At 48.6% G+C, this 10,310-nt stretch overlaps 2 protein-coding genes across 10 annotated transcripts in view; one reads left to right on the top strand and one right to left on the bottom strand.

The window, feature by feature from the left end:
• Nucleotides 1-26: 26 nt before the first annotated feature.
• TRAPPC2L (trafficking protein particle complex subunit 2L) lies at nucleotides 27-2,703 on the bottom strand. The gene is made up of 5 exons (XM_058846377.1): nucleotides 2,572-2,703; nucleotides 1,607-1,779; nucleotides 1,121-1,208; nucleotides 935-1,014; nucleotides 27-195 (listed from the first exon to the last, which is right to left on the bottom strand). Exons 1-5 carry the CDS (start codon nucleotides 2,602-2,604, stop codon nucleotides 150-152), a joined length of 420 nt encoding a protein of 139 aa, XP_058702360.1. The 5' UTR covers nucleotides 2,605-2,703; the 3' UTR covers nucleotides 27-149.
• A 10-nt stretch (nucleotides 2,704-2,713) lies between these two features.
• The window catches only part of GALNS (galactosamine (N-acetyl)-6-sulfatase), a 44,786-nt gene continuing 37,189 nt past the window's right edge, over nucleotides 2,714-10,310 (top strand). For 7 of the 9 annotated variants that reach the window (XR_009278390.1, XR_009278391.1, XM_058846368.1 and 4 more), the window contains exons 1-5: nucleotides 2,714-2,846; nucleotides 5,183-5,306; nucleotides 6,477-6,551; nucleotides 7,498-7,600; nucleotides 9,753-9,896. Coding sequence is in view for 7 of the 9 variants with exons in the window: in XM_058846368.1 (XP_058702351.1) it covers nucleotides 2,721-2,846; nucleotides 5,183-5,306; nucleotides 6,477-6,551; nucleotides 7,498-7,600; nucleotides 9,753-9,896 (572 nt within the window). In the remaining 2 variants the exon portion in view is untranslated. Of the gene's footprint in view, nucleotides 2,847-3,518; nucleotides 3,631-5,182; nucleotides 5,307-6,476; nucleotides 6,552-7,497; nucleotides 7,601-9,752; nucleotides 9,897-10,310 lie in introns of those variants that run through there. The other 2 variants (XM_058846365.1, XM_058846363.1) reach the window with 2 other exon arrangements.

Here is a 10,310-nt window from a genome sequence, read left to right as displayed (position 1 = left end):
TGCTTGAGTACAAATCCAGGCAAACCTTGCAGGTGTCAGGTTTATTTTACACAGAATAAATTTAAATTATTGTACAGAATAGAATATTTACAGCACTGCAGGCACACTCCTTCACACAGGGAATGTTTCCCAGGGGGGTGGGAAGGGGTTCAGCACACCTGCATCATCATGGAGTTCACCATGGTATCAAAAGCCCTGGAGAGGAAAATAAACTCATTATTAAAGGAAGCAGCTCACTCTGCACAGCACAGCTTTTGTAACAAAATCACTTTCTCACCCTGCCTCTGCCTGGCTTTCCCTAAGCTGGACACAGGGTTTTACTCTTTACAGCACATGCTGTTGAGGGATGAATTTTAATTAAGCAGAAGTGAGGAAAGGTCTTACCCTGGCTGCTGCCCTGTCTCTGCAAAGTTGTTCTTGCCTAGGCCATAGAAACTCCCAATTTATTAAAATTCCCTGTGAGGTTAAAATGGGACAACAGGGACACTGACCCTCATAGATAAGGAATTCCATGTGCTGAATGTTTGTCCTTACCTGAGGATAAACCCTAGACAAGGCACTTGTTCACTCTTTAACGTGTTCTTGTCACATTTTAATATTCACAATTATTAAATTAGAAAAAGACCTCTAAGTCCATCAATATTGCTTACCTCTATTTTCAGGTAATTTTTCTCCCCCCCAAAAAACAAACATTTTCTTGCCTTAATGTTTGTGACCTCAGTTCTGAGGCAGGAGTGAGTTCAATATAATTTTTTATGACACCATCAGTTTTTAGTAAGATTGGCCCAAAACCAACATCACTGTTCTCATTAAAGCACTTAGAGCACACAAACCTGAACTGGCCAACCACAGGGTCAGTCCTGTTGCATCAGAGGTGCCCTGAAAATTCCAGAAAGGTGTCAAAGAGACAGATCCATGTGGACAACCCACTCACCTGGAATGGATCCTGTCCCCGGGGTTATAGAAAGGGTTACACATGATGTCTGTGTAGGAATTGTGCAGCTTTCGGAACATCTGAAAAGGGAGAGGGGGTGAAGTCATTAAGTTTTTGTTTCTCAGCACTTCCTGAGGAGCTGGAAGGAGCAGACCCACCGAGGTGGCTCTGCTCTGGCGCACTCACACTGCGGATCTCGTTGTCCCTCAGGGCTGTGTTGGAGGAATCCACCACCATGACAAACTTCACCTTGGAGTTGGTCACGTAGCCGTACCTGGGCAGGGTTAAGGATTCTCACACAGCCACTAAACCAGGCTGGAATGTGCCCAAACTGAGAGGAAACATGAGGGAACTTCCTCATGAGGGGCAGACACTGAGCTGTTCTCCCTATGAGCAGGGACAGGACCCAGGGAAGGGCTGGAGCTGGGCCAGGGAAGGTTTAGTTGGAGATCAGGGAAAGGTTCTGGGGACTGCCCAGGCTCCCCAGGGAATGGGCACAGCCCTGAGGCTGCCAGAGCTCCAGGAGCCTTTGGACTGTGCTGCCAGGGATGCCCAGGGTGGGGTTGCTGGGGTGTCTGTGCAAGGCTGGGGTTGGACTGGATGATCCTTTCCAGCTCAGGATATCCTGTGATTCAATTAAACCCACAATGGCCAAAGGCATGACAAAGATACACCTTGTAGTCTTCAGTGGGGTAGAGCAGCCCCAGGTACAGCTCCCTCTGGTCCACCAGGGCTTTGCCCATGGCTGAGATCTTCTCATCCACCACGTCCAGGGAGGTGTGCACAGTGTAGTGGAACTTCAGCTCGTTCTCTGTGGGGACGCTCCGGATGTACAGGGGGTAATTCTGGGAGCAGAACAAATCACACTGGCTGGGATCTGCTGCTGTCAGAGCAGTTTAACTGTTCATGTTCCCAGCACAGCCCCCTTCCCACGCTGCAGCACCGCTGTCCCCACGGCAGGAGAGCCATTTCCACAGGCACCGCACAAGGCTCAGGTGTGTCTGCTCTCCTGTCCCGGCAGAGCCTGTGCCTGTCTCTTCCAAGGAAAACCCTTCTCTCCCAGCAGCAGGACAGCCCGGAGCACCCTCACACTGTGCCCGTGCTGGCTGTGCCAGCCCTGCTCCCGTCCTGCTCCTGCCCAGCCCATTTCACCCCAGTGTCTGCCCCACTGCCCCTGGCTCTGCTGTGCTGCCCTCACCCCTATCCAGACCCCACAGCCCGACATCCTGCCCATTCCCCTCTCCCCGGCCCCAGTCCTGCTCCCACCCCAAAACCACAGCCCCCCTCACCCTTCCTCAGCCCCCAGTGACCCCCTGTTCTCAATCCCCCAACCTGACATCCTGCCCATTCCCCTCTCCCCGGCCCCAGTCCTGCTCCCACCCCAAAACCACAGCCCCAGCCTCTTTCCCCTCACCCTTCCCCACACCCCACTGACCCCCTGTTCCCCTCAACCTGAGGCCTGTATTCCCTGCTCAGACCTCGCTGCTCCACCCGGCCGCACTCAGGCCGCATGACGCCAGCTGTCCGTCCCCGCTGTCCCCCTCAGCCCGCAGAGCCCGTCCCCGCTGTCCCCCTCAGCCCGCAGAGCCCGTCCCCGCTGTCCCCTGTGTCCCCGCGGCCCGGCCGTGTCCCCGCACCTCCTTGGCGATCACGGCGATGCACACCGCCATCTTGGCCCCGCCCCCTCCCGCCGGCTCACGTGGCGCCGCGGGCCCGCGGTCACGTGCGGCGCGCGCGGTCACGTGCGGCGCGCGGGGCGGTCACGTGGCGCGCGGGCTCGGTTGCCATGGCGAGCGCGGCGCTGAGGCCGCTGTGCCTCTGCTGGGCCCTGGGCCCGCTGTGGCTCTGCTGGGCCCTGGGCCCCGCCGCCGCCGCCACCAACACCAACATCCTCCTCCTCCTCATGGACGACGTGAGTGGGGCACGGCAGGGAGGTGCCGGCGGGCGCGGGGCTGGTGTCGCCCCGGGGGAGTCACCCCGCGGGGGTGGGACATGGAGGGAAGGGCTGTGAGGGGTCTGGAGCATCGCCCTGCTGAGGAGGCGCTGCGGGAGCTGGGCATGGCCCGCTGGAGAAGGGAATGCTGACAGGAGATCCCATCAATCCCTATAAATATCTCCACGGGCTGGCACAGGACGGTGCCAGGTTGTTCCCAGCGCTGTCCGGGACCAGGAGCAATGGCCACGAACTAAACCACGAGGAATTCCCTCTCGACGTGAGGAGGAAGCTCTGTCCATGGAGGGTGGCAGAGCCCTGGCACAGCTGCCCAGGGAGGGTCTGGGGTCTCTGGAGCCATTCCAAACCCACCTGGACGTGTTCCTGTGCCACCTGCTCCAGGTGCCCCTGCCCTGGGCTGGATGATCTCCCTTCCAACACTAATGATTGTTGGTCACAAGGAGAGAGTTGGTACCTCCTGAAAAACTAACCAAGAAGAAAAGTTCTGCTTTCTTAGCTAATTCTGCTCATTTGCTTATTTTCTGCTAATTCTGTTCGTTTTGGCTCTCTGAACTAGGAAGAAAAAAAAGACAGTAAATTATTAAAGAGCAGAAATAGTTTCAGATTTATTTCTATCTGAAAATCTTTTCAATTTTGCACCCCCAGCCACATGGATAAGGAATTATATTCATTTCCAACACATTTGGGTTGCTGCCATCTACCTGGTTTGCTTCTCTCCTAATAATTTCCTGTCACCTTCCAGGTGTGTTTGTGGTGGAAATGTGTTTGTTGCTGTTTGAAACTACACAAGGAGCTCATGAGGGTGGGCAAACCCTTCCCAGTTTATCCTGCTCGTTGTTCCCATGCTGTTCCTACATTCCTGAGCAGGATAATTCCCTCTTTTCCAGCCAGCTGAGCCTCTGGCAGTCTCTAGAAGGGGCTGCCCAGGGAGGTTTGGAGTCCCCACCCCAGGAGGTGTCCAGGGAAGGACTGGATGTGGCACTCAGTGCTCTGGGCTGGGGATGAAGTGGGAACTGGGCACAGCTTGAACTTGGAATATTTTCCTACCTCAGTGATCTTGTGATCTCAGTTTTCCCTTCAGGAATATTTCCCCCTCCCAAGCTGACATTTGTAATTTTCCAGAGGAAAGCTCTCTGGGACAGGGAATCTCCCACTCTGGAAGTGTTGGTTAGGCACAAGCCTGCAGTTTCTGTGAACTACTGATTTATTTCGTATGTTCATTAAAAATACATCTCCCTGGGTTTTTTTCCCCTTGATCCCCTGGGACTCTGGAATTAGAGCAGCGTGAGATTATTTTGTCTTTCTTCCTTGATGATGAAGAAAATTCAAGAAGTTGGTGGTGAATCCATTTTAATTCCTCATCCCAGTGTCAGGGAGAGACATTTAATTGCTTCTTAACTCAGAAACCATCTCTGCAACTCTTAAACGATTTTCTTTTCCAAACTGATGGCACCAGGTGGTTTCCTGAGGATCTGGATGCATCCCACCCTGTGCATCCATGGCTCACCTGACACACACCTGGATCAAAGGAACCTCTTGCCTTTTCTAAAGCACAACAGAATCCCCAGCACCTAATGGCTCATTAAGCTGCTCCCTTCTAGAACCTTCTGCCTGAAGCTGTGTTTTCCCCAGGAATGGTTTTCAGCAGTGAACACAGACGCCCTGATGGGATTTTGTTGTTCTCCTGGTGTGTGATCCCTTGGAATTAGGAGGAAGAACAGGATGAAACCACAGTCCTGCAGATAAACACAGTGATTTGTGATGCTTCTGGCAGATCCCTCTGACTTTTAAAACCCTTCCTTGCTTTTCCTGCAGTGCCTCTGAGTTCAGGCCTTTCCTTGTGTTTCTAGTCCTGCAGAGGGATAGATCAGAGGCTGAGGTGGAATTCTGGGCTCCAGCACAGACAGCAGGGCAGGGACTGAATGCTCAGACATGGCAGCTGCACAACCCTGAGTGAATCATGTGAAACTTCCTCTTCCTCCTTGCTCTGGGTGTGCTTCAGGCCTCTGAGTAAGAGTGAAGGCACTGGGCTTCTTCCAAGTGCTTTAATACCTGTTAATAGGTCATTTAATCCTGCGTGTGCCTCAATTTCCCACCCTCCAGGGGAAAGTGGAAGAGTTCCCTGCTCCACAGGGCTGGCAGAGATCATTTTCATCACATTTGTGAAGTGCTGAGTAGGGAGATGAGCACTGTAAAAATTTATAAATTAAGGCACACAGTGAATGTGTTATGTGGGCCCAAAAATGTGCTTGTGGAAAGGGACTTTGACATCTTGTGGTGTGTTCCTTTTACAGATGGGCTGGGGGGATTTGGGAGCTTTCGGAGAGCCTTCTAAGGAAACCCCTAACCTAGACCAGATGGCTGCAGAAGGGATGCTTTTCCTGGATTTTTATACTGCCAACCCCCTCTGCTCTCCCTGTAAGTAAACTGCAGTTTGAACCATGTAAGCATGAGAAACATCTCCCTCTGAGGAGCTTGGGGTGTTTGCCAGCCTCTGACATGAATTAACCAAACCAGTGACTGCCCTCAGGCCGGAGATTGGATTTGCTGCTTTGATCTTGCATTTTGCTCCCTTTTTATTTATGTTTGGATTGGAAAACCGACAGTTTTCAGTTTGTACAAAGCACTGGTTCCGTGATCAGTCCAGCTAAAGGATTTTTATACCATTTCAGTTCAGTATTCCAGTCCCAGTCATTGCATTTTTTTCATCTTTCTCATTTTGGGTTAAACAAAGCAGGATCTGAACTGTTGCTGGGCATATTTGGTCTGATTTTGTTGGCTCTGGTGAGACTTTCATGAAAGGAAAGGCAGCAGTTTGTGTCCTGCTTTTGACCCTGGTGTCTCACAAGCCTCCTGGGACAGGGACAAGAGATAAATGGAACATTTGGGTCTGGGAGAGGCAGATATTTTTCTCCTTATTTTAATGTGAGGTGGTATCATTTTTTGCTTTCTTTTTTTCCCTCAAACCTGATTAGCTGCCAAGAACTGAAGCAGAAATTAATAACAGGGGCTTTTTATTTGGGCTCTCATTTAGGATAGCACTTACCAGTGTGTTGATGATGTCCTTGCTCAGAAAAGGCAGTTAAAATATGCTGAAATCCTGCTAATCCAGTGGTGGCACTGCATATGCTTGAAGTTAAACATCTGTTTAAATATTCCCTGCAGACAGGACTTGACTTTTATTGTCAAAGCTGGACAGCTCTTTCTTTGTATTTCATGATTTTTGTTCAGTCAAGCTCGAAAGCTTAGCCTTGAGCATCTCATCAGTTTATGCTAGGATTTCCTCTTAAATACATAATAAGTATATGTATATAACTGAGATATAAGGGCTGTTCCATTGACTATTCAAAGGAATGACTCTTCAGTGTGGCTAATTTAATAAAGGGGCCAAATTTCAGCTGGAATAACTCAAATGATGCATCAGAGCTGATTCTCCCCATGACTCATGGGAGACTGTGAGTGATTTAGTGGCTGGCTGTGACAAGAGGACACTGACACACTCCAGTCAGTGTGCTGGCCTCATCCTCCTACAATAATCTGAATATTGAGCAGAGAATGGATATAAATAAATGTTTGTGTTGTTTGCAGCAAGGGCAGCACTGCTGACGGGCCGGCTCCCGGTCAGGAATGGCTTTTACACCACAAATGGACACGCCAGGAATGGTAGGAGCCTCATTCCTGATCTCCCTTCCTCTCCTGATTTCCCTCTGTGCCTTGTAGGAAGTTTCTCTTTGGACAAAGGGGATCTTCCCCATGGATGTTGCAGTGTGTCACCAAACCCTGTTAAGTGCTGGTAATAAGTGTGAATTTTATTGCTTCCTCCTCATCAAGCAGAAAATCTCCTCAAATTAAGAGGATAAACCAGGCTGCTTGATGCCATTTGTTTCTGCTGGCTGAGAATCGTTTCCTCTGGGCAGGGGAGTTGTGGTCTGGTGAAGGTGGGGGTGTTAATACCCAGAGGGGAGATCTGGCTGTTCAGCAGGCAGATTTCTACCCAGTTTTAGAGGAGTTTTCCATCCCTTGTGCCTGTGGTGCTTCCAGGGAAGATCCCTGGGCTGATTTGGGTCCCAGAGTGACAAATACCACATGCTGGGACGTGGCTGGGCAGGAATCAGCAGCCAGGGGTTGATTCCCAGAGCAAAGTCACACCTGAGAGCCTCAGGGGCCGAGAGAGACTCTTCATTTCTTTCAGAATCACAGAATGAATTAGGTTGGAAAAGACCTTTGGGATCATCAGGTCCAACCTGTAATATATCAGCTCTTGCAGTCTAAGAACCTTTATTGGCTGTTTGATTTAGGAGAAAGCTGCCTTCATTTTAGAAAACACAAAGCAAATTTACAACCTGAATTTCTAGGACATCTCCCTTTCAAGGACCTCACCTCCGTTCTGGGGTGGCAGCTCCCTTTATTATTTGCCCTCATTCACCGGTGGGTGGAAATCTCCCTTTGGTCTCCCTGGATCAATTTATTCTCCCTATCCCATGGAAGGACTTCCAAGGAATGGCATTGCTGGGACTCCAAACTAGTTGCTATTTCTGATTCAGTACATGAGCTGTTTGCTGTAATATTTTGAAGAGTCAGAAGGATGGTTTTGATTTGTTTTCCACAGCTTACACACCACAGGATATAGTAGGAGGAATCCAAGATTCCGAATTGCTGCTTCCAGAGCTCCTGAAGAAAGCTGGTTACACCAATAAGATCATTGGCAAATGGTAAATTGATTTGGAGATCTCTTGTTTTGAGATTTCACTCTCTGTGTGTTGGGAAGGAGCAGCAGAAAAAACAGAATTACAGGGGAAAAAAAAACTGTTTTGAAGCTCAAATGTCCAACTTTGGAAAGTGTGATGGATCTTCCCCCTGCTGGGATCAATTCTTGAGTGTTCACATTACAAGTACTTAATAGATCTTCATACAAAGAGTTGATGGGGTTTTATTTGGATGTGTATTTGTATTTATAAACTCCTCAACTCTGTGCTTTTATCCACACCTCACACCACTTATTTAATCAGAAAACACCAGGATATTCTCTTGGAATTTGCCTTGAGCACCTACATGGTTTTTATCTTTGACTCTTGCTGTATGTTGGGTTTTTATTAATAAACTAAACTCCTGTGGAAAGTAATAGGAATTTCTTTATCAGTTTCATTAGTAAGTTGGAGGAGGGTGAGTTTCAATTGTGGTTGGATTCACCTGCTGGAATTGGGAAGAAAGCAATGCAACCCTAAGACAGTGAATTATTTATCAGCAGAAATCCAAGCAGGAGAATGAAGGCTCTGAAGGATCAGCTCAGTGGGCTGGGTGCAATCAGCTGCAGTTCAGTGCTAATAAATGGAAATTCATACACCCAGGGAAAAGGAATAAACAAGGCAAATGCAGATTGGTGCCAGTTCTGTGGAAAAAAAAAAGAAGCAAATCTGGAAGGACCTGCAGCTGTTAGCAGGAATAGGACCAAGCAGAAATGTGCAGGGCATTATTGTACTTCCAAAAAACTTCCCCTGGACAGGGCTGGGAGTGATACCCGCTCCCTGGAAAGGTGTAAAGAAATGCAAGGTAAAATTGGAGTCTCACCCTGGCCTCACAGAGGTTTTCCAGCAGAAAATTTTCTTATTGTTTCATCATCCCTTCTAAAAACTTTCCAGGGTGTCCTGTGACAGTAAATTCTATGGTTTAATTATAAGTTTGCAAGTCAAGTATTTCCCACAACCAGTGTGAAATTTGTTTCATTAAATCTCAGTTTTTTGTGCTGTAAGATGCAGAGACTGGTCTGGATCTCAGTCATTGTTCAATGTCTCTAAGTTCTTTCAGGGCTTTATTAGAATAAGGTGTTTTTCCATCTCCCCTGTTGTAGAAACAGCCAAGAATAATTTTGTGTTCCCACATGTACAAGTGGGGAAAGGGTGGAATCCTGCAGGTCAGACCTGCAGTGGCAGTTACATCATCGAGCTGTAATCATAGCTGAAATGAAGATTATTTCTGTAATAACTCAGTTTGGAATAGCTCAGAGTAACTCCAAGGATCATTTTCTGATTCCAAGGGAATGCATTTTATGCCTTTTTTGTTCAGAAGGTGCAGAGGAGGATGGCACAAAGTGGACAGGGGGCAGATCCAGGCTCGTGAGGGGAAGGTGGAATGATTAAATAAACATTGAGCTACCAAGATCCCCTTTAGAGACAGAGAAGATGGGAATTCTCTGTCTTCAGGGTGCTATAAATGCAGGAAATGTAGAATTTGCAGTACAAAACCTGGAGATTAGAGAGGAGCTTCATCTGGAAGTTAAGGATGGAAGATTTTCAAGCTGCACACTAGAGAGGAGCTGTCATCAGGAGTAGCTAAACGTGGTTTATGTCCACATGTGCACACAAAAACCTAATTTCATTTCCATTCAGGTCTCTTTGTACCATTTTGGCAGTGTGAATGCTCCATAAAGGGAATGAGGATAGAATGGTGCATTTCATGAGCTCTGCCTTGTGTTTTTACAGCTCAGTGGGATGAAAGGGGCTTGTCATAGATCAGAATCCTCAAGTAAAACATTATATACATTTCTGCAGTGGTTTGGGGCAGTGTAGTCCATCAGTGCTGATCATCAGGCAGCATGGGAGAAGACACCAGTGGAAGGAAAAAGTGGAAAACAATGATTGGAGAGTAAATAAAATGGAATATAAGTGAGCACTGGGGTGAGTCTGCATGGCTGTGCTTGCAACAAGTGTGAGAGAGCTCAAGACACTGCTCTGGAGTAATTTGTGATTGAAATGCTTTGAGTTTTGATTTCTTAAGTAGAGACTGTGTTCTTGCATGCTGTTCTGATGAGCTGAGGTTTTGCTGCTTTGCAGAACTGCAACTCTGACCTGTTGCTCTTGTTCCCAGGCACTTGGGGCACCGGCCCCAGTTCCACCCACTGAGGCACGGCTTTCATGAGTGGTTTGGGTCCCCAAACTGCCACTTTGGGCCCTACGACAACAGAGAGCGCCCCAACATCCCCGTGTACAGGGACTGGGAGATGGTTGGCAGGTAACCCAGCTCCTTGCCTGCCACTGGCATTGTCTGGGCTCTTCCTGCTGGCATTGCAGACCTGGAGGGGCTTCAGGGTTCCTTCCAACCCAGACCATGCTGGGATTCCACAATTCTGTGCTTAATAAAGATCCAACACCATGACCAACCTGGAAGAGTCATGTGGATGGTGTAGGGATGTGGAGCTGCCCTCCCAGAGCTGTTTGCTCATCCTGAAGCCTTCCTGTGAGCCTTTCACTCCACTCTTGGAAGCTGCTCCCATTCTGTGCTGAAAGACCTCTTTGTTCCTTCTCTTCCTGTTTGGAATAACATTTTGTGTGTTTGCATAACTCCCAGTCTGTAGTCTGGGCCCTTCTTGTCCATTCATTTTTCCCTCTGGTGTTGTCTCATTTCGCTGCTGTTACTCCCCAGCCC

This window comes from Poecile atricapillus, chromosome 10 (genome assembly GCF_030490865.1).
Source record: "Poecile atricapillus isolate bPoeAtr1 chromosome 10, bPoeAtr1.hap1, whole genome shotgun sequence".
In the NCBI taxonomy this organism is placed as follows: domain Eukaryota; kingdom Metazoa; phylum Chordata; class Aves; order Passeriformes; family Paridae; genus Poecile; species Poecile atricapillus.
This window is presented reverse-complemented; position numbering and strand designations above follow the sequence as displayed.

Bases quoted from the DNA above. Each gene is read 5' to 3' on its own strand.
- TRAPPC2L (XM_058846377.1), bottom strand. From the start codon at position 2,604: ATGGCGGTGTGCATCGCCGTGATCGCCAAGGAG. The intron at 1,015-1,120 runs GTGAGTGCGCCA...CTCCCTTTTCAG, and splicing joins GGGACAACGAGATCCGCAGT to ATGTTCCGAAAGCTGCACAA. The intron at 196-934 runs GTGAGTGGGTTG...TTTCCTCTCCAG, and splicing joins GGGGACAGGATCCATTCCAG to GGCTTTTGATACCATGGTGA.